This window comes from Artemia sp. Qi Xiang Cuo, chromosome 12 (genome assembly GCF_049724085.1).
Source record: "Artemia sp. Qi Xiang Cuo chromosome 12, ASM4972408v1, whole genome shotgun sequence".
Classification (NCBI taxonomy): domain Eukaryota; kingdom Metazoa; phylum Arthropoda; class Branchiopoda; order Anostraca; family Artemiidae; genus Artemia; species Artemia sp. Qi Xiang Cuo.
Window position 1 is genome coordinate 56668483 of NC_142805.1, and position 24531 is coordinate 56693013.

At 34.8% G+C, this 24531-nt stretch overlaps 1 protein-coding gene across 1 annotated transcript in view; it reads left to right on the forward strand.

Annotated features, from left to right (window-relative positions):
* The window catches only part of LOC148946309 (cytochrome P450 315a1, mitochondrial-like), a 58532-nt gene that overhangs the window by 19704 nt on the left and 14297 nt on the right, over nucleotides 1-24531 (forward strand). Inside the window, exons 4-6 of the mRNA XM_089097658.1 lie at nucleotides 8159-8387; nucleotides 12966-13169; nucleotides 22211-22344. Coding sequence (XP_088953784.1) covers nucleotides 8159-8387; nucleotides 12966-13169; nucleotides 22211-22344 — 567 coding nt within the window. The remainder of the gene's footprint in view (nucleotides 1-8158; nucleotides 8388-12965; nucleotides 13170-22210; nucleotides 22345-24531) is intronic.

Genomic DNA, 24531 nt, shown 5'->3' on the forward strand with positions numbered 1-24531 from the left:
AATTCCAAAATCGACCGCAAAAATGAAAGACATTGACGAAAAAGAAAAAAATAAAACAGCCAAAACAACGACTGTGCAAAAACCCTAGGAAAGACTATTGTTTTTTAAGAACAAACCTAATTGTTGACTGAAATTTTTGGGACATACACAAACTGATGACAATAGATCTAAACTCGATTTTAACTTTTCAAAAATATTCCCTTCTCAAATAATAGATATATTTGATTATGATGAGGCCATTAAGGCCTTGCACTTCTCGTAATGTATCAACACAGTATTGGCCACTCAAGCCTTGGTTAGGGTCGCCACTGGCGGGAAACAAAACAAAAAAAAATGCCGTGGAGAAATCGACCAGAATCAAGCTAGCCTTGTTTGGAAATATTTGTCTCTCTTTTGATTATGTGCTTGGCGAAAGCTAATCAAAGTTTGATTACATTTCACCAAGTTAAGAAGCTTGGTCGCTTGTTTTTTATTTCTCAAATGGAAACATGAAGTCGCAGAAAAAGAGCATTTTGGGGCTCTAATTTTCCTTGGTGAAAGTTGCACAAGTAATTTTTGGTTTTAGAATGGTTTTAAGATTATTTTGTTTGATTCTGTAACCTTTAAAAAATTGTAAAAAAGCTAATTAACTAAAAAAAAAAAAAAATAAAAAAATGAAAAAAAAAACAACTAAAATAAAAACATTTAAAATTCCAAAATCTACCGCAAAAATTAAAGACATTGACGAAAAATAAAAAAATAAAACAGCCAAAACCACGACTGTACAAAAATCCTAGGAAAGGCTATTGTTTGTTAAGAACAAACCTAATTGTTGACTGAAATTTTTGGGACATACACAAACTGATGACAATAGATCTAAACTCGATTTTAACTTTTCAAAAATATTCCCTTTTCAAATAATAGATATATTTGATTATGATGAGGCCATTAAGGCCTTGCACTTCTTGTAATGTATCAACACTGTATTGGCCACTCAAGCCTTGGTTAGGGTCGCCACTGGTGGAAAACAAAACAAAAAAAAGCCGAGGAGAAATCGACCAGAATCAAGCTAGCCTTGTTTGGAAATATTTGTCTCTCTTTTGATTATGTGCTTGGCGAAAGCTAATCAAAGTTTGATTACATTTCACCAAGTTAAGAAGCTTGGTCGCTTGTTTTTTATTTCTCAAATGGAAACATGAAGTCGCAAAAAAAGAGCATTTTGGGGCTCTAATTTTCCTTGGTGAAAGTTGCACAAGTAATTTTTGGTTTTAGAATGGTTTTAAGATTATTATGTTTGATTCTGTAACCTTTACAAAATTGTAAAAAAGCGAAGTAACGAAAAAAGAAAACAAATAACAAAATGAAAATCAAAACAACGAAAAGACAAACAAGTAAAATTCCAAAATCGACCGGAAAAATGAAAGACATTTACTAAAAAAAAAAAAATAAAACACCCAAAACAACGACTGTGCAAAAACCCTAGGAAAGACTATTGTTTTTTAAGAACAAACCTAATTGTTGACTGAAATTTTTGGGACATACACAAACTGATGACAATAGATCTAAACTCGATTTTAACTTTTCAAAAATATTCCCTTTTCAAATAATAGATATATTTGATTATGATGAGGCCATTAAGGCCTTGCACTTCTTGTAATGTATCAACACTGTATTGGCCACTCAAGCCTTGGTTAGGGTCGCCACTGGTGGAAAACAAAACAAAAAAAAAGCCGAGGAGAAATCGACCAGAATCAAGCTAGCCTTGTTTGGAAATATTTGTCTCTCTTCTGATTATGTGCTTGGCGAAAGCTAATCAAAGTTTGATTACATTTCACCAAGTTAAGAAGTTTGGTCGCTTGTTTTCTATTTCTCAAATGGAAACATGAAGTCGCAGAAAAAGAGCATTTTGGGGCTCTAATTTTCCTTGGTGAAAGTTGCACAAGTAATTTTTGGTTTTAGAATGGTTTTAAGATTATTATGTTTGATTCTGTAACATTTATAAAATTGTAAAAAAGTTAAATAACTTAAAAAGAAAAAAAAAAACAAAATTAAAATAAAAACAACTAAAAGACAAGCAAGTAAAATTCCAAAATCGACCGCAAAAATGAAAGACATTGACGAAAAAGAAAAAAATAAAACAGCCAAAACAACGACTGTACAAAAATCCTAGGAAAGACTATTGTTTTTTAAGAACAAACCTAATTGTTGACTGAAATTTTTGGGACATACACAAACTGACGACAATAGATCTAAACTCGATTTTAACTTTTCAAAAATATTCCCTTTTCAAATAATAGATATATTTGATTATGATGAGGCCATTAAGGCCTTGCACTTCTCGTAAAGTATCAACATGGTATTGGCCACTCGATCCTTGGTTAGGGTTGCCACTGGGGGGAAACAAAACAAAAAAAACGAGGAGAAATCGACCAGAATCAAGCTAGCCTTGTTTGGAAATATTTGTCTCTCTTCTGATTATGTGCTTGGCAAAAGCTAATCAAAGTTTGATTACATTTCACCAAGTTAAGAAGCTTGGTCGCTTGTTTTCTATTTCTTAAATGGAAACATGAAGTCGCAAAAAAAGAGTATATTGGGGCTCTAATTTTCCTTGGTGAAAGTTGCACAAGTAATTTTTAGTTTTAGAATGGTTTTATGATTATTTTGTTTGATTCTGTAGCCTCAAGTATACATGTTTAAGAGCATCTGTAAGAATTTCATCTAAATAAAAAAAAAACAAAAAAAAACTAGATAGTCACTAGAAATAACTAAAGGAAAAATATTCCTGTGAAGTTTATTTAAATTATTTAAATATTATTAATTATTTTATTAATCTTTAAATTGTTTCTTATTTTTAATTTATTTTTATTTTATTAATTAAGGCTTTATAAATTATTTTCATTTATTAACTGAACCCTCTACTTTATTTTAATAAAAATCAAAATTTGAAAATTGCAAAATGATTATAACCGCTAGATAATTTGTTTCTTATTTTGCCCCTTAAATTTATGCGCCTAGGGCAAGTGTCCCCTCTGTCCTTCTCTTAAAACCGTCACTGACCGGGCATGATAGCTGCCAATAAGAGAAGAAGATGAGTGTGACTAAGGTAATTCAAAAGATGTTATGTTGCATGACGTAATTAGGCAAAGCCGCGCTTGGATACTGAGAACTGTGGATCAAACCAGACTGATGTAAGGCTCCTACAAGTAAATATAGCTAGGAAAGTGTCACAGTGTTTGAGCTGATGTGGTGGCCTAAGGCGGTTTTGTACTGTTATGAGTTATATTTTTGTTATATTTTTTTTACAAAAAGAACACTCTTTTTTGTTTTTTCCTTTGTTGTTAGTAATTGCGTCTTTAAATTAGGAAGGTTTTGTAGAATTGATACATCAGCGTTTATTTTATATATCAAGCACATTTGTAACTATTTCTTCGTTGATAAAAAGAAATATGATGTAGGCCTATATGAAAAAATCTGAAACTTCCAAGTATTTTGGTAACTAAATGAGATGCAAGAAAATAGTGGCGGATCCAGGATTTGTTTTAGGGTGGGGGCGCAAAATAGGTTGATCCGATAAACTTGCGTTAGGAGCAAGTCTAATTAACGCAAAATTGCGTTAATTAAGTAAATTGCACTATTTTAGACTATGTTGGGGGGCTCCCTCACCCCCTGGATCCGCCACTGCAAGAAAATGAATCTAATCAAAATTGATCAAGGTTCTGGGCCATAAGGAGGCCCGATTGAACTCACTGGCCGGACAAATTAGAAACTTCTAAGTATCTTGGGTAATAAGTAAGATACAAAAAAACGATTTTAACCAATTGATCAAACTGAATGAGCTCAAGAATAGGGACCACAAACAGGCTCGACTGAACTCATAGGTTATAGGCATCCCCCCCCCTGGCGACCCCCCTCCGGAAAATACCCCCGCAGAAAAGACCCCCCCCCCACCCAAATACCCCCTCCCCATTTTCCAATGGATATACCCCAAAAATGTATTTTCGAAATCTAGGGGGGCCAAAAACACCTTATGCACCCCCCCCCCCCCCGCGTGAATCAACGCCCTTATTTAAGAAATAAAAAAATATAATTAAGCTAAACTATTCATTTATAAATATAAAACTAATTTTCTCTTAACATCCTTCACCTAAATTGTACGAAAAATCTAAAGATTTATTGTTTCTCGAATCCCGATTAGTTTACCACTATTGGCAATGTCGCTATCATAATGACCAATCACTAGGCTTCAGTCCTCCATTGTGCTCTTGTTGTGACCCCGCTAGTTGTTTTGAGAGTTACAGATAATACGCCATGTGTATTATTCTTTTTATTTTTATTTTAATCCGAATTAATTGGAATGACTTGTTCTCGGATATCTTCAAAGGGAAGCTAAATCTTAAGCTGTTGGATAGCTTATTCAAACAATGGGATTTTATTGTCACTGTCTTTGGTAATTTACGATGCGCTTGTTAAAGTCATTAGATTTTAATCAGTTTTGGAAACCACATTTTTATTAAGCTTATTTTTCAGTAGTATTTGAATAAAAGTACTTTATTCCCATTGTAAAGAGTCAAATCGGTTGTATCATTTCAATGTGAATTCAATAAAGCTATATAACGGTATTTATCGGTAATCTAGTGGTAATTAAATAAAAGGACTATCACTAACGCAAAAAGTCAACCCTGCTGCTGACAGTAATTATCGGTAATCCAGCGGCAATTAAATAAAAGGATTCTGTATCGCCAATGTAAAAAGCCAACCGAACTGTAGTAATTCAAAAACGGGATCCAAGAAAGTAATTCAACGGTAAATATTGGTAATCCAGCGGTAATTAAATAAACAAATTTTATTATTGATGTAAAAAGCCAATTTGGTAGCGGTAATTCAAAAGTAGATTAATAAAGCTATACAACGGAAATATTTGGTAATTCAACGGTAATTAAATAAAAAATCTTTATTACAAATGGAAAACGTCAACTCGGTTTCGGTAATTAAAAAAAGATCCAATTATGCAACAGAACGGTAATTATCCGTAATCCAGTGTTAATTAAATTAAAAAAAATATTTATTACCAATGGAAAGAGTCAACCCGGTTGCAGTATTAAAAAAAAATTCAATAAGGCAATACAACGGTAATTATTTGTAATCCAGGAGTAATTAAACAAAAGGAATCTTCATTCCCAATGTGAAAAGTCAACTCGACTACAGTAATTCATAGGGAGATTCAATTAAGTAATACAACGGCATTTATTGGTAATCCCGGGGTAATTAGTAATTAAATTAAGAAGACACTTCATTCCCAACGGTAAGTAAACTTGGCTACGGTGATTCAAATGTGATTTCAATAAAGTAATACAACGGTAATTATAGGTAATCCAACCGTAATTACTATTGGCGCAGAAACGGTGTTGCACCCCTTGTTTAAGGGGAAAGCCTCGCTGGTGCCGAATACTGTAATGGAATGCTTCGCGGTCGCCACTACTGTACCGTAAATATAGAGTATATTAACACCCTATAACGCTATACCTTGATCCAGGGTATGGTAACGCGATCAACGGTCAAACGGGCCAACTCTCTAGGCTAAGGGTAAACGCCCCCCCCCCCTATCGATATACTAGTGCCGGTACTTCTTGCGAACTCTTTTCCCTACCCTGCTGGGTTCCCTGTGAAAATAATCTCACATGGTTGTAGAAAATAGCTTACTTATATTTTCCAATGTAAAATCCAACACAACTAACAATAGTACATAGCAACGTAGACTCTGAAGTCTATCAACGACCTAACTCCAAAATAACTATTTTCATAAAAGGAAAATTTGTGTTGGGATGGACCCCAGAATGGCACGGATCAATCCAATAAATTAGATTTCAAATCCATTGGCTGTTTTCGTATAACATTATCTTTCAATGGCCCAAACCAGGAAGGAAAAATAGAATTTAACTTGAAAGCTTATTTATTGCAAAAGAATCTAGCTTAGCAACGAGACTTCAACTTTATCATTGAAAATTATTCTATGGGTAAATCTAAGCAAATGTAATTACGGAAAAGAAAATAGGTCATTTACCTGAAAAAGAAAAGAAACAGGGGTGAAACCCCAACAATTTACAATTTAAATAAAAGAACTCTTCATTCTTAACGTAAGAAGTCAAATCAGCAACGGTAATCCAAACGGCGTTCTTATATACATGTTCTTACATGGAATAAACTTTACAAGTGAGCAAAAATATTTTTTTTTATGTTTAATTTTTTTTTACTGTTACCTTTTCCATCCATGATGCATCAAAGCTTATTGTGATTAAATAAAAAAAACAAGTTTTTTTTAACTGAAAGTAAGGAACGACGTTAAAACTTAAAACGAACAGAAATTATTCCGTATATGAAAGGGGCTGTCCCCTCCTTAACGCCTCGATCTTTACGCTAAAGTTTTTTATTGTTTAAAAAAAATAAGAGTTGAGAGAAAGTCAAACTTTAGTGTAAAGCGCGAGGCGTTGAGGAGGGGACAGCCCCTTTCATATACGGAATAATTCTGTTCGTTTTGAGTTTTAACGTTGCTTCTTAATTTCATGTTGAAAAACTTGTTTTTTTATTTAATTTTTGAATATTTTTGAGATAATGCAGGTTTGGATTTTGGGTCACCTTACAGTAATATTCCAAATCAGTTGTGCTTAAAAATTTTAATATTATGTTGTTAAATAGATTCTTCGGAAGATGTTTAATTTTATTTACGAACGTTTTTATTAGTAATAAACATATGTAATTTACGAATTAACTTACGTAACGAATTTCTATATTTATATATTTTCAATACGTATATTAGGGGGCTCGCCCCCTAGTCAATACCTCGCTCTTTAAGCTAAAGTTCGAATTTTGTTCCAATTCTTTAAAAATTACCCCTTAATCACAAAGGCCGTTACTTAGAATAAAAAGCTCTTATGAAAGTACTAAAAAATCTTTGGCTTAAAGAGGGAGGTATTGACTAGGGGGTGAACCCAATCATACACGTAATATTTTCTGTTCGTTTTAAGTTTTGATGTTACTCCTTATTTTCAGTTGGAAAACTTGTTTTTTTTTTATATTTAATTTCTGATCATTTTTTTTCAAATAATGCTGGGAAATCCGGCGTTCCCTTCACATCAATGTCCCTTCCCCCATGAAAACTTCCTTCATGGAAAGATCCTCCCACATAACCCCCGACCCACCCACTCCCCTACGACCAGAAAAAATCCCCCCTGAAAACCTCTGTATACTTCCTAATAACCAATACTATATGTTAACATTGGATAAAGTTCATAACTTTCAGCCCTCCCCCCGGGGACTTCGGGGGATTAAGTCATCCTAAAGGACATAGTTCTCATATGTTCAACAATGCTGAACAAAATGACTATCTCAAAATTTTGACCAGGTGACTTTGGGAAAAAAAATGAGCGTGGGAGGGGGCCTAGTTGCCCTCCATTTTTTTTGGTCACTTAAAAAGGGCACTATAACATTTAATTTCCGTTCGAATGAGGCCTCCCGCGATATTTTATGACCACTGTGTCGATACGATCACCCCTGAGAAAAAAAAAACAACAAAAAAAAAAATAAACACGCATCCGTGATCTTTCTTCTGGCAAAAAATGCAAAATTCTACATATTTGTAGATAGGAGCTTGAAACTTCTACAGTTGGGTTCTCGGATACACTGAATATGATGGTGTGATTTTCATTAAGGTTCTATAACTTTTAGGGGGTCTTTCCCCCTTTTTTCGAAGATCGGCCAAATTTTCTCAAATTTTCCCATCAAACTTTTGATGGGTAGCACTAAACTTGATGAAAGTTATATATTTGAAATCAGGATTGAAATCTGATTCTTTTGATGTATCTATTGGTATCAAAAACCCGTTTTCTAGAATTTCGGTTTCCATTGAGCCGGGTCGATCCTTACTTACAGTTCGTTACCACGAACTGTTTGATATTAGCAGCTGATATGGGGGCCAGTTTAAAAAAAGAGAAGAAATGTGTGCCAAGAAAAGAACAGTGAAAAAAAACTAAAAATATATGGCATTGAATAGCATAAGAAGGTGCAACTTTCCAAAGAAAATGCAGTTGTCTATAGACAACAACATACTGTAAATGTTTGAATTTTGACGAACGAAAAGCTTTGTTGAAATCAAAAAAACTATTTTTGCTTATTTGTTTTCAAGGTTCAACATGGCAGCGCTGAACAAATATCCGAACACCCTAATAAATTGATAATTCTGGAACAAGGAAAAGAAATTTTTTTATGGCGATTTTCGGGTATGACTATACCTAAGATGGGTCCAAGGGGACAAAAAATGTTTTTATTTTTGCGTCCACGGTACTTCAAGACATTTGTGGTTGAAGGGAATGTATTCATAAAAGAAAAACGTGATCTTTCTACTCTTACCGGCGGTATTGCATAATTATTTTACCGTTTGATTGACATTCTCTTATCAGAATCTGTATCCTAAAGACGCCAACGCACCATCTAAATGACACAGTAGAATCGATTTTCAAGATAAGTATAAGTATCAACATAAAGAGTAAGCTCGCCAATAGTCATTAAAGAAGTTAGAGAAGGGTGAGCGCAGGGTTGCCACCCCTAGTGATTAATTACTATTTCTAGTGATTTCTATATTGCCTAAGCAAAATAAAATCACTAAATCAGCACATAAATCCCTGGATTATTGAAGAAAATCACTAAATCAACCATTTTTTTACCTGGTGGCAGCCCTGGTTTAGCTGCTCTAATACTCTCTGAGTTGTATTAACGTTCTTGTGGATGAATACTAGTTTACCAATGCTGAACCAAGTTGGTGCTAAATGTTCTATATGTGGCTACTTGAAAGATGAACTAGTTCTATTGCTCTACATCAAGATTGCCACCACGGTCTTTCCCTAAAGTGCTTAAATTGCCCAAATTTGCGTGCTACACAGCGATGTTTGGGGCTACAGTCAAAAAATTTCTAGAGCCAAATTCACTAGAGAAATCTTGCTCTAGATAGCTAGAGAAAAGAGATAAATGGAAAAAGTATGGGCGCAAAATATTTTTCTAGGGCGTAGCAAAAACTTAAAAGAGAGCTTGCAAAAAACTAAGTTTGTAAATTGTCTTTAAAACTTGGTAAGGAAGTCGACCATATTGTAGACAATAGCACATGCATCAGGCAACTTCTTTGCACCAGAATAGATGGCGGTTAAGATCAATAGCCCACTATGTACCTATGCCCAGCATGGACCACTCTCCCCTACTGATATGAATAAATTAGTAAATCTTAAAAGGAGCAAAAATTCAATAAAATAATCCAGTCAAACTTGAGACGAACAAAAATCACAACGAACAGGAGTTTGGCTACTGCCTCCTTCCCTCTCCCTTAACCGTATAAGTTATAAAGTCTATTGCTTCATCTGCATTTTATTGGAAGTTATATGTATCTTGAACAGTGTGCTAATGTTTTTCAAAACATCGAAGACAAATAAAAATCACTATAATAATTAAGATGACTGGAAAGAACTGATGAAAATGAATATTTAACATATAACGATATTAATTCCTGCAATAAAAGTGAATTTGAGTGTCGGTGAAACGCAGTCAGTCAAAAGTTAATCTGAAAACGATAGCGGGTGCTGTAGTGCAGGTAAAGGGACAGTTCTGAAGCGCGGAAAAAAGATCAGTCAGTTGGTTTTGGATGGTTATAATATAGTGGGTGTTTTTTCCTAAAGGAAAACAACTGTACCTGTACTTCATTTCATTGGCTGCATGGAGTTAATAGATCAAACAGTTCGTGGTAACGAACTGTAAGTAAGGAGCGACCCGGCTCAATGGTAAACGAAATTCTAAAAAACGGAATTTTGGTACCAATAGATACATCAAAAGAATCAAATTGTAATGCTGATTTCAAATATATAAGTTTCATCAAGTTTAATGTTACCCATCAAAAGTTACGCACCTGAGAACATTTGGCTGATTTTCGAAAAAAGGGGGAAAGACCCCCTAAAAGTTATAGAACCTTAAATTCACACCATCATATTCAGCGTATTAGAGAACCCTACTGTAGAGGTTTCAAGCTCCTATCTACAAAAATGTGGAATTTTGCATTTTTTGCCAAAAGAAAGATCAAGGATGCGTGTTTATTTGTTGTTTTTTTTTTGTTTTTTTTTTTCTTTTCCCCAGGGGTAATTGTATTGACCCAGTGCTCCTAGAATATCGTAGGAGGGCTCATTGGAACGGAAATTAAAAGTTCTAGTGCCCTTTTTAAGTGACCAAAAAAATGGAGGGCAACCAAGCCCCCTCCCACGCTCATTTTTTCTCAAAGTCACCCAATTAAAATTTTGAGATAACCATTTTGTTCAGCATAGTCGAAAATCTAATAAATATGTCTTTTAGGATGACTTAATTCCCCACAGCTCCCAGGGAAAGGGCTGCAAGTATGAACTTTGCCCATTGCTTACATATCGTATTGGTTACTGGGAAGTATACAGACATTTTCAGGAAGAATTTTTTTCGGGTGGGGGGGCTGGAGGAGGCGGTTACTCGGGAGAATCTTTCCATGGAGGACGTTCCTTTGGTGTAAGGGACATTTCTATGAAGGGGGCGCCAGATTTACAAGCATTATTTAAAAAACGATCAGAAATTAAATAATAAAAAACAAGTTTTTTCAACTGGAAGTAAGAGGCAACATTAGAACTTAAAATGAACAGAAATTATTACGTGTATGAGGGGGTTTCTCCCCCAAGTCAATACTTCGCTCTTTACGCTACAGTTTTTTTTTTAGTCCTTTCAAAATAGATCTCTATTCTAACTAAACGGCCTTTGCGATTAAGAGGTGTGTGAATTAAATTTTTTTTAAATTTTAATGTAAAAAGCGGGGTATTGACTAAGGGGAGAACCCCATCATATACCTAATAACATATGCGTAATAAAAAAAAACAATAGAAAAAAAACAAGCGATACGGCTCAATAGTAATCGAAAATTTTAAAACCGGAACTTTGATGTCAATAAATGTATCAAAAGAATGGGCTTATAATGCTGATACTAAATATATGAATTTTATTAAGTTTAGTATTACTCATCAAAGGCTACGAGCCTGAGAAAATTTACCTGATTTCTTAAAGAGGGGGGAAACATCCCCTAAAAGTGAAAGAATTTTATTGAAAATCACACCATCAGATTCAGCGTATCAAAAAACCCTATAACATAGGTTTCAAGCTCATATCTGCAAAAATCTGTAACTTGTATTTTTTGCCAGAAGAAAAATATACGAATATAGAAGTTCGTTACGTAAGTTAATTTGTAAATTACGTCAGAACCAAATTTAGAGACAACCATTTAGCAAAAGAAAAGTAAAATTTTTATGCAAATTGTGTTTACTTATTCAATGACGGTGACCCAAAATAAAAGCTGCATTATGTAAAAAACGATCAGAAATTAAATAAAAAAAACAAGTTTTTTAAACTGAAAGTAAGGAGCGAAATTAAAACTTAAAACGAACAGAAATTATTCCGAGTATGAAAGGGGCTGTCCCCTCCTCAACGCCTCGCTCTTTACGCTAAAGTTTGACTCTGTCTCACGACTTTATTTTTTAAAACAATAAAAAACTTTAGCGTAAAGAGCGAGGCGTTGAGGAGGGGACATCCCTTTCATATACGGAATAATTTCTGTTCGTTTTAAGTTTTAATTTCGCTCCTTACTTTCAGTTTAAAAAACTTGTTTTTTTTATTTAATTTCATTAAAAGATGAACATGTCTGCATGTAGCTTGGTGCGTATTCCCAATTTTGTCTTACAGCTCGGGCATTGAATTTGAACTTCAAGGAAAATTTTCTTTTTGAGGAGGGAGCGGGTAAGGGGGCTTCGTGAAACAATAGGTGTTTCAGATTCGTATTTTCCTTTATATGGCTGTCGTCTGACAGGTTCATTTAAAGGCTGTTTTGGCTTTTAAACAGACTATTTGCAGACTATTTAAAACCGTTACTTGATATTAAAATCTTTATATTCTTTCCTGCGCGTCTTTCGCTTTTCTTCAGCTCCATGGTGATATTCCTAGGTCCCTTGGATTTACCTCTTCTTTTGTATCTGATCGGTCAAACTATCAACTCTGTAGTTCTCTAAATATCCAAATTCTCCATACACCAACAATAAGATCCGATTTCAATCCTTTTGTTGCGTGTCATTTGACATGGAACACCCTTCCCGATTCGGCTCGAGAACGCCACTCGTTTGGCACCTTAAAAAGACTAGTAAAAAAATATTTGTTTTAATGTGATTAATTTTCTTTACTTTTGCCTGCTGCCAATAGTTTTTTTTTTTTTTTTTTTTTTAGATGTTGTGATTCACTGTAGTTTGATAAAGCTTATTTAGTGAACTCTCCTTTTTTTTTCGTTATATAAAGCAAATGCTTTACATGTTCAGATGCTTATGTTTATATGTTTAAATATTAATGTTATGTTTATATTGTTTAAATCTTAAGCGTTTAAATTTTTAATGTTTATTTGATCTTTTCATAATCCCCCTCTTACAGGCCATGGAGCCTTTGTGGGGATTTGTAGATTGTTATGTAATTATTTTACTGATATATGGAAAATAAATCTATCTATCTATCTATCTGTCTATCTATCTATTTAAAACTAGGCTATTAAAACTATTTCAGGATAATCTAACTAAAACTATTTCAGGATAACTATTTCAGGCTATTGTTAGACTACCAAGGGCTGCTAAATCTATGCGTTTTTTTTTATGATTGATCATCGTACGTTTTGCTAATCGCCTCAAATAGAAATGATTTTCCTTGTGTTATATGTAAAAATGGTTACAAAATTCTAGCCAAAACACAATTTTGTGCTGCCGAGAAAAGTGCCGCTGGTGGCTAATTTCCTTTTTATGGTAAAATTATAATATCTTTTGCTAATATACAAAAGGCTTTGTTTAATAAATAAACAAATGAACGGATATTTCGTTTTTTGTTGATAGAATTTTAATATGCTTCTCTTTTAGGATTAATGGTAGTTGTCTTTGGTCGTAACTATGAAGGAAAAAGTAAAAAGCAAATACCACGTTTAGTCGGGGGTGTTCGAGGCCTCTTCACAGAAAGTGCTCATATGACCTTATACGATCCATATTCAGCTCACAAACCGGGCTATCCAGGTCACAATGTCTGGAGGAAGTTTTCAAGCTCAATGTCGGAAGCTTTATCGGCAGGTGAGTTTTTCTTTTTCAATACTTTTCCTTCTGTGCTTTTAATTGTCTTCTGTTTGTCCTTTCCTTTTTGGAATTTGTAGATTATGTTCAATATTTGGTTGACCGTATTATGGTAGATTTTTGCTATATGGTAGATAATGGTAATGGTAGATTAATGGTAATGAATAATGGTATATTTTGCTATATGGTTCATTCCTACGTCCAGCAAACGTTCTAAAATTTATCGAGCAATAATTTTTAGATGCAACATACTCTTAGTTTGGTTGGTGGATCTTCATCATTGTAAATTCCTTCATGGAATAGCGGGGTCAATTACGAAAGTTAAAAGGGGGAGGGGCAATATGCATTTTTCAATATTCAGGAGGACAAATTTCTCTATTTTTAATGTTAATACCAAAAAGGTATCTTCCTATGAGAATACCTCCCTTTCTCCCTGAAAAGGGGTTTTTCAATTTTGTTTGTTTGGAGGGAGGGGTACACTTCTACACTGGATGAAAGTAGACTTTGTGCTTTTAACTTCAGGCCAATAGAAGGGTGATATAGTAGAGGCTGAAAACTCGTTGCCACGCCTAGTTCCTTGCTGAATTTCTTCAATTGATGTTAGCGCTTGATTGAAAATGAGTTATCCTATTTTTCTTTGGTACCTACTATTATGCTATTGTTACCTACTTTGGTACCTACTATTATCCTATTCTTCTGTGGTACCATTGAATACTTTAGCAGACATATACGAGATATCTGATTAATAAGCAAGATTGACAGTGGATGTCATTCTGTATCAAATACAAGCAAGGAAGGAGTATTTCCTATTCGTTTTATGATCCTTGGTTTTTTTACTATTGACTTTATGTTTCTCTTTTCTCAACTTTGGCATCTGTTACCAAAAAATGGTACTTATTAAGAATCCGATACACACGCGAGAAAGACCGCATCAAAATCTCAAAAATGCTATATGAAAAACAGATTTTTGCTGGCTAGTAAGGAATTGCTCACTCCGTGGCAAAGATTTAAAGCTTTTGTTTTTTTTTTGTGGGGGGGGGGGGTGGTGGTGAAGGGGCAAAAAAGTTACCTAGGTTAGGTTACGTATTTAATATCTGCTATGCTTTGCCCCCCGCCCCCCATAATGTGCAAACATATAGCCCAAATTTGTTCATAAATTACTATACTTTCATCCTATTTTGTTTTATTTCATTAGCATTAACAAAGCTTCACGTCTAGTGTGTTTACCGGATTTTAAACAAGTACCCCAAGAATATTCGCGTGAATCCACCTCTGTGCTCCAGATGTCAAATATTTGGTTTATATGAGGGTTTCTGATACATGGAACCGTATGTGTGACGCCTTAATACTGCTGCGAGTGTTGAAACCACAGTTCATATAATTATCCAGTAAGCTTATCGCAGATCATTTCTGGTCTTCGTTCTCGGTGCGAACAAAAAGCTCCTCCCACTTCTTTCTGCATTAGCGGGTTAGTCTGTTTCCGATTGTTTCCAACAAAGTGCATTATTCGTAATAGCGGGTTTCCACTTGTTTCCGATTAGATCACAGTCTGACTTGTCTACCCGTGAAAAGATCTGATGCCGCCTATGTTTCTATCTGGAAAAACGTTCTCTGGAGCACTCGCACCTTGGTCCGGGTTTTTATAATGGGTGAGATAGGGAAAGATCATACTGGATAATTATATAAACTGTGGTTGAAACCTCCTAAGGATCATACACCAATGAATGCTCTTCCTGCCTCTCACTGATCTTCGGTCTCATCCTCCTACCTTCCCTTTAAAAATTTTGTCAGAGTTTTTGCAACGTTGCTCAGTTGTTTCTGAAGGAAGAAAGAGTGACGATTTGCTCGAGGATTCACTTATATGTCTAAAAGGAATGATGATTCCACAGAGTAAACTCGAGACTCGTCATTAAACCTCTTGGGTATGGTCTTGGATGGCAACAATCTTGGTAGAGGGAACTTACCAATCTTTATGCTTTTATGCAGAAAAATAGACGGTTTAATTGAAAATATTGGCTGCCTTCCAAAAATCATTTTTGAACTACTTCTTAACTTAAACATTTCAAAACTCTTTAAGGCTAGTGCTTTGGCTGCCTCCCCCCCCAAGGATATTTTTGGAAAGGGATCCAAATTTAATTTTTGGTTTTCCGTCGCTCTTTGCGGGCTATGTAGTGAAGCTATTCTACGGACATCTAGCATTTGGAACCTCGTCTTTAAGTGTACTTCCTATAGCTTAGAGATGTAGATGCGTTTTTCAACGCCATGATATCAGCTTTTATATGTCCCGTCCCCTTAACAACGTAAGCGGGTCCTTCAGCAAACATATCTAAATGATGTCACGCTCGGGGACAAGTGTACTTTATTGCCTCTTAGCTGCGCCATTACTAGGGTTATCCTTGAATGATGATTATGAAAAACTTCTTGCACATCCTTCTCATCTTTCTTTAGTAAATTTTTTCTTCTTTTTTATTGTCTAATTTTTATTTACTTTATCATGTCGTTAATCCTGTCCCCACTAACCCCATCTCAAGAAGGGTTAAGAATTCATCCGTAAAACATTTAGCACATCCTCTTCGTCTTCCTTTGCCCTGCTTGAACAACTAGGGCTCATTATAAATGTTTAGCCGTTGGTGAATTACTAGAAAAATCACTAGAAATGTGCACGAAATTAAATAGTTTTTCTAAATCCTGTGAATTCAATGAGGGACTTCTTGGAAAGCATTGCCTTTTTTTTCCTCGCTGTCGTCTTGAATTCTGGCTCTGAGTAGTTTAGTGTAGTTTTGTCTTAAGCAATATTTTGTTTTATTCTTGCGGATGTGGTATATAATTGGATCGTAATTAATTCTAATTTATACCATACGACCTAAAAAAAAAAAAAAAAAAAAACTCAAATGAAACAGAATTACGGAAAAACTAGAAGACAAGGTCATGAAAATATGTAAAAATGGATTAGGCCTAATTCTAACTCATATTTTAAATGTTAGTGCTTGCAAAATCACAACTGTTTTAATAATTTGTTATGCCTGAACTCGCTAGGTACTTTTGCTAGTTGGGTTTTTGTGATATTTATTTTTTTTTGCATTCTGTCGAAAGAGTAGTACAAAATTGTAATCGAAATGTAGAAATAACACTGCGAATTCTTGTTGTGATCAAATACTGACAATAGTCATATATTATTGTCAATCATATATGAGAGGGGTCTTTTATGGGCAAATCTTCAAATATGCACACATCTGTATATACATATACATATATATATATATATATATATATATATATATATATATATATATATATATATATATATATATATATATATATATATATATATATATATATATATATATATATATATATATATATATATATATATATATATATGCCTTTCTTAAAATGTATTTTATATCAATGCCCCCGCCCCATAAGAAAAAAACTCTTACATACATGCCTATATATTTGAAAAAACTGAGCATTGCATGGACACAATAACTTTGAATTTCAGAGCCCAAAAATCCGAATGGTTTATATTTACTAAGCTTTTTTTTTCATCGGCATCATCATTAAAAATTAGCGTCAGAAGAATATGGCAAAATGTTATTTGGATTATCTCCATTTTTAGAAAATAGATTATCCAAGTTTTGAAAGACGTTTAAAATATATCTTGTCACAGCCTGCCATGTTTGGTGTGTTTGTCTCGTGGCTGAATAATTGTTCTTTACTGAAATACCCAAATTAAGTATTGCCTTGAGTTTGGGCATTGTCATTAACGGTTTTCATGACGTATGTATGGTTCATCTACTCCTTGTTATTGCGGTTATGTCTTAATAAGATCTCATTGAGAAAAGCTGACGTTAACATAACAAAACCAATAAGAAATCAAACGAGTTTGAATTTATGGTGTAGAGCAGAACCTGCGAACCACGTGAAACATTTCATTCGCTTATAATTAATTTAAGTATCATGGTTGCAGGTAGCGACAGCTGCAACGTAGTAAAGAGCGAACCACGGCTTATAGCAACATAATGTTTAAAAACGCACTAAAAATAGAAGGTATTGTTCTATTGTCTGTATAACGCACGCTAAGTGAAGTTTGGTTAATGATAATGAAATAAAACAAAATAGGATAAAAATGTAATAGTTTATGAACAAAATCGGGCTATATATTTGCACATTAGGGGGGGGGGGCAGTCGGGGGTAAAGCATAGAATAAATTAAATATGTAGCCTAACCTAGGTATCTTTTTTCCCCTAAATCCCAAAAAACAAAAGTTTAAATATTGTAAACGCAGTGATAAATCACTGTTTGCAATCCTCAGCATAGGAAATCTCCGTTAAAAAAAACCTGTTCGACTAGTTTCTTCAGCATCTTTGCTGTACAATGCCTCGAGGGTTATACAGATAATGCAACAGTACCAAAAAGAATATATGTAGTGAGAGAAAATCGCTGGTTGAAGCTGGTTCACGAACAGTAACTATTATTAACGGTAACTATTGGTTTATCGTAAAAGTATTTCGAAAACAAATCTATGGGAAATTTGAAAAAGAGCTTAAAACCCCTCAGAATTGGTTTTGGATCGAAATGAAAAATCAACCTTTGGAATCAGCAGCCCCTTTGAAGAACAAGGAAATTCATTTAATATATGGGTAGCACTGATGCGTCTCCGATTTTTTTTTTTTTTTTAGTTATTCTTCATCCCAAAAGTTTTCGTAGCGAATCAGTGTCCGTAGAATGTTGGAAGAAGGCTTATTTGAATAAAAATTTCAATTTCTAGTGCCGATTTTGAGAACCAAAAGATATCGTGCCATAATAAAGTGGCTTCTTCGGCTATTGTGTGCCACAAAATATCAATTTATACGCAAAAAAGGCTCAGAATATCGGGGCAATTCGCAGATGACCAATCGATTTGTCAGGGTCTTAGGCCCTGACTGTGAGGTTTCGAGGACCCTATATTGACCGTGAGCCATTTTGTGCCATATCTGACTGTGAGGTTTTGAGGAAACCCCTTTTTTGCATAGTTAACATGCATTCTCTTATTATTTTTTTCGGTTCTGCCAGGACTAGCAGGCTATTGCAGGAAGGTGTTTAATGGCTCGAATAACAACAACTGCCTGTATCTACATTCCTCCTATGAATTCGTTCTTATAACTACTACTACTACAACTAACAACTCCAGTTTATTTTAGCTAGTTTTGTAAATGTGTCTGGTATATTCTGGGAAGAAATAATTTTGTTCGCTTTAATTTTCAACTTCGCTCTTTGCTTCCATAACAATAACTTTTTTTAATTATTGTTTCTTAAAGACAAGGTATGCAGTGAGAAATTAAGCTGTTTATTTCAGCTCTTTGTGCAATCCCTTCTTTTAAATCACAGCCCAATCACATCTCTTCTTTCGGTTTAGAAGGTTATCTTTACCTTTTTTAGGTAACAATACTATGATTTATTAGCACCCACATTTTCAATCCGAGCTGACAGATTTTGGCGAAAAATTTCTAGTGTCACTGTTTATGACCAATATATGCAAAAGAAATCATGAAAGTAAATTATGTAGCAATAGCGGGGGTGTAGCTTATAAAATAGGACTGTTCAGCATGCAAAGAAGCTTATGAGTCATTTTGTGGCTATTACAGTGGTTTTTTTCTTCAAGCATCTATTATTTCTGTTTAAGCCTTGTAATTGACCCCGAGACCAACAGACGTTTTTTTTGCAATTAATCTTAGCAATCTTTTGAATAAGCGCAATTATGTTGCTTTATTGAACACGATTTGAACATAAGAATGGATTTGTTGCAAAAATCTTGCAATCCCCTAAGGCACTTAACCACGAATTTTTTTGGAGGGGGTCAATAGTAAAAAAAATTCGAGGGGGGGGGGGCTCAATAATGAAAAAAACTAATTGTATTTGACAATGTGTATAAGAAGCGCCCAGAAACTTAAAAAAAAACCTAGGAAATTTTCAGGGAGGGGGGCTTGGACCCAATTCCCCCTATGTACGTCCACGAACCCCATAGAGTCTTTGAAACTAACGGAAATATTGTTAGCTTATCCTGATAGATAAATAGACCAATAATTTTCTATCTGCAAAGAGCGAATTGCAGCGGGTTGAACCTTGAGGGATAATAAGAAAACAGTAATTGTAGCCTATCACCAGGGACCTGGGAGATTCAGGGACGATCAGCAGGAGGTGGGCGATTTGCGGTACTTCCCCTCACCTCAAAGTCTAAATTTTCCCAATTTTTGGGCACTTCCTATGCAAATTATCCAATAAGATAGCCAAAACTAATTGCAATATGTATTATTGAACTTGAAGCTGAATAAAACCACGTGACTTCACTTTGCGCAATATTCCATGTGTCTATGTGTGTGATCAGATCAAACATGTGTCTATTTACACGAGTTTCTGAAAGGATTGTTTTAAACGTGGCTCGCTTTTGCTTCCAAAATTTTGCTATCACGGTACCAGAGTGTAGCAGTGTTGCCAACGCGGTACAATTGTACCGTTTTTGGTACAATTTGGAGGTCCTGATACAATACGGTACATTTGGAAATTTTTTGGCACATTCAAATTTTCCATTACATTTTGGATTTACTTGATCCTTTCTAACTCGGATATCTGTTCAAGTTTTAGTTTATCGAAAATTTTCTTCTTGTTGCGGCAAAAGTTTAACCTACTCTTCAGATGGTACAAGTTAATCTCTTGTGGTACAATTCTAGTTGAAAAACCGGTACATTTTATTTCAAAGCATTGGTAACACTGGAGTGTAGCCAGTACTCCATTTTGTCAGGAGTCCAAATCAATCAATGGAGAGGGATGTATCTGCGAAACATATCTGTTTTTGTGTCTTTTATATAAAAAGAAGGGTAAATTTCTAGATTGACTGATTGTTCTGGGACATGCTATTCTACACCCTGTATAAATTTTGATTTTTAAATTTTTCGTTCACCACTCCAATCTAGAAAACTTAGTCTTCTAACTTTTGAAGAAGGTTAGCTTCAACGCAGACTGACTGTCCATTGATTGATTAGATTGATTGACTGACAGCTAAGAAATAGACATATCTTTAGAATCAGAATTTCATGCCAAATTCGAATATAACATTTATTTGCGTCGCAAATTTATTTTGAACCCCCTCCCTTTTATGGTCAAACATATACCGTGAACTGTTCATATGCAATGAAAGTCCATTTTTTTATAAACTGTTGAATCAATTTGAAGAAGAGTGACAAATGGAAAATTCAGTCCATATGTACAATTCAGGGTATATGTTTGACCATTAGAGGAGTGGGCGTCTGGGGGTAAAGTAAATTTGCTACACAAATGAATGTTATAGTTGGAATCGGGCCAAAATTCTTATCTTAAGTTATGTTTATTTTCAAGCTGTCCCAATCTTCAGTTAATATAGAATTTTACCAGAAGAAGGGACTATTTTAGAACACTTCTCCTTCCTCAGCCTCCCATTGGCTACGCTATCTTAATCCCTCAAAAAGTGATGGCATAACAAATCATGTTTTTTTTAAGAGGGTTAGAATTTAAATAGTAATTTATGCGTACTTGACACTTATCTTGTAACAATATTGTTGGTGAAAGAAGAAATAAGTATGAAGAAGAAAAAAAAAGTTAATTTACTGATCTCTCCTGAACAATATTTTTAAGTGTCAAATCCAAAAGTTTTTAATGGAAAAATATGTTAGTCTAACAAAAATTTTAATTTCGACTCCCTAAGGGAATAACATCGGTAAAAAAAAATTGAGAGGTCCTGATCTTTATTTATTTAACATTGTTAAAAAAACATTAAATTTCAAAAGTTTTTAACTAAATTAGAAGAAATGTAAAAAAAAACCTGCTAAAAGTAGAATCCTGGTGCTTAATTAAGCTAATAAAGTGAGAAAGAAAAGGCTTTAAACAGTGACAAGCCCAATCATTATTAGAATCTAGATAGATTTTCCTTGAGGAGTTAAAAAGGAGAAAAGCGTTATTTTGGCTTCAGTTTTATAGGGAAAAGGTTTCCTCACGAATGCATCCCCCACTCCCATCTTGTCTGAGTCTGAGCAAAGAGTTTGGGATCGGGGCCACCCATGGACACTTTTTGGGATTGATGCATCTTATAAAGCGCTTGAAAGGGCTCTACAGGATCTGTACGTATTCACTTTTATAAGGGGCTCGGATTAAGCTCAATACGACGAGCCCCAAATACTTTAAAAACTGAACTTCCCCATCTGGGTGAAAAGTAGTATGTAGACCTCTGCATCAAACTACCCCATTAGGTTGCAATGTCTCAGCAATTGGTAACCAGTATTCAATGTTAAGTTCACTTTGGTGTGTTTTCCGAACTTCGAAAACATAGCTTGTGCAGCAATTTTTAACTCCTTCAAACAGGATGAAATTATGCACTTGCGTTGATTGGAGGGGGCAGGGATGTAAGTGCGCTCAAAGATTTTTTTGCCCCTCTCCCCCCTAGATTTTGAAAAATATGCCCCCCCCTCCCATATAGTTTCCAGTATTCAAAAGGTTTTTGAATCGACGTCACTGAAATTTTGTTATTTTTGCGTAATAACTAAACTAAATACGAAAAGTCTCAAATGACATATTTTTTTATTTTCAAAGTCTTCCAAGTTGATCGAACCATGAATATTATGATGAAGTATATTGTTTTTCTCTTCAGTACTGTCTTCTGAATCCGTAAACAGTTTAATATTGGTTCAACTATCTTAGAGTTTGTCCTTTTTGATTTTTCCTCTTTGTAATCTCGGCTCTTTTATATGAGCGTCTGCAATAACCTTGATTGAACCTTTGTTTCTCCCCATTTTATATAGGTGCTGCTTTGCTTTCAAATAGAGCTGTAGTTGATCAGCAGTTACACAGTTCTATCGAGTTTAATTATGATTCTAATGATGATATATAATTCTGATATTTATATGTAATTATTATGATGTTTTTATTATAATTTAATAATTGTATGAATGTATATATAATTGGTGTAATTTTTATTTTATTATGATATTGTATTATATAATTATGAAATTTAGCCAGAATTTGCTTTGTAGGGGAAGATATTGTCAACGATAATCTGAAAAACTGTGAGTCTGGATCTTTATGTGCAAATCTTATTTTAGCTGGTTTAAGCATTTCTGATGTCAAACGCATCTTAATTGACCTCTTCTTAGCTGCTGGCGACACGGTAAGATATGATAATCCAACTTTTTATTTTGGAATGACTATTGAACACAATTTGAATTACTGCTGCACTACGCTACCTGAAAGCAACACAGCTGTGCGCGCTCCTCCTTCATCCTGATCTATTCGGAGCTTCACACTTAACTCCCTCGCATGAAGTTTTAATTTCCTTTACATCTTATGATTTATTTTTCCACCCATTCAGAGACTACCTCCTTTTCGTTTAGCCCCAAATGGATTGACAAAAAATGCAATCTTGGGCAATATGTCATCCTTCCTCTGTAAAACATGACCTGACCGTCTTATAGCCTTAGAAAGTAGGATCGAACCACATTTTTCGCACAGCTTATTGTTTGATATAGGGTCAGTCAAACGAGTATCAAAAATTTAGACAACCTCTTTTAGGATCGAACAACCTCTCGGAAACATTTTACAAATTTTCTGTAGTCTTTTGAGGCGCCCGTATTTTAGGCACATACTTGATCCACTGTCGTCACCGTATCTTCAACAGTATTCTAATCTTAATTCCCTAATTTAACCTCCAATTTTTAGAAACATCTTTTTAACTGCAAAAAACATCCGACACATGTTGAATTCACTTCTTAGAGCTAGACTCAAGTTGGTTATATTCAATATTTTAGTGTCGAAGTCCCTCGGTACGAAAAAGATCACTTTTAAAAAAACCTTGTAACACAAAAACTTTCTATTTTTTAACTGAATTAAAATTTCGTACAAAAAAAAGCAATCAGACGTTAAAGTGCTTACTGTTCGAGTATGTTCGAATGTTAGAATGAATATATTAGACTGCTGATTTACGTCAAGTAATAAGTTTCTAATTTACTTTTCACGGATAAAATGATTGGTCTACAATTATGCGTCACAAAAGCAGAACCAATGAATTAAGGGCCAGCCTTTACTATGATATTTTATGAAACTATCCATATGATCCTCTGTATTGTTATTGTCTTAAATAATTATGCTGTTTAAGATACACCAGCATAGGGTTCTCCATTTTTTCTACCTTGTGTCATCACACAGATCAACTACTAACAGTTGTATCTATGGCACAAAGAATGGACGGGTAGGATATCTGGGTTTGTAAACACGGCTCCCAGGAATCACCTGGGCTAGTCAGGTTAACCATCTAGTGCTATTATTTATTAGATGATGCGATTTTTATTGCAATAAAGCTATCAACCCTTGGTAGCTAACACTTTAATAATAAACTAATAAATATATTATCATCTCATCAAGCAAGGGGCTGCCGGTTTTCATAAATCATATACACCAAGTGGGGAGTGCCAAATATAGTGAAATTGTACCAAGCGTGTTAGAACTGTGCTAAGCGTGGTGAGAACTGTGCCAAGTGTGGCAGACTGTGCGGCACACGTGGCACTCCGAGATGTACACCAGCTGTCAGATATGGGCAACACCTCGTCATCAACATAATTGGATTTATATTAAAACTTTACATTACACAATATTTGCATAGAGAAATTTCAATCTGCTCCACGCCTACCCTGATGAATCTTTCAACTACTTATATAATGAACTCACCCCCCGGTGTGGTAAATAGTTGCTGCCCAATCTTCCCATGATATCATGTTACCATGCTATGCGGTAGATTTCTCACTTTCCGCTACCTGGTGTAAATCACGGGGTGCCACGTGTGCCGAAAAGTTCCGCAACTCGTTGAACAGTCCCAAAAATGCTTGGCATAGCTATGCCACGCTTGGCACACTTTCGCCATGCTCGGGACGCGCCACCTGATGTATGTGACTTCGGAAAATCGACGGCCCCTCGACGCTATCTTTCCATTTTGGAAAAATAATTTTGAACTAACTAAGATTTGAACTCGTTGAAATACTCTAATGTATCTGGAAAAGTAATAGCTGTAGCTGGGTCTATCTCCAAACGTTTAATTTTCAATTTTACTTTGCTTTTCTTTTTTCCGTTTTTTGCAAATCCTCTGTATTTTTGGCGGAATGGAAACGTACTCCTTGAATTGGGATTTCCCGCCAATACAGATTATGCAGTAATGTTGGGAAACTGGGGATCAAACCATCTATTTGCCCTAGCATAGCCTCAATAATCCTAGGTAGGAATTGACTATCCCATGATAAACATCTCACTGCTCGCCTCTGTATAACCAGTATAATGAATGTGATTCTACTGCTTTCGCTAACTACCT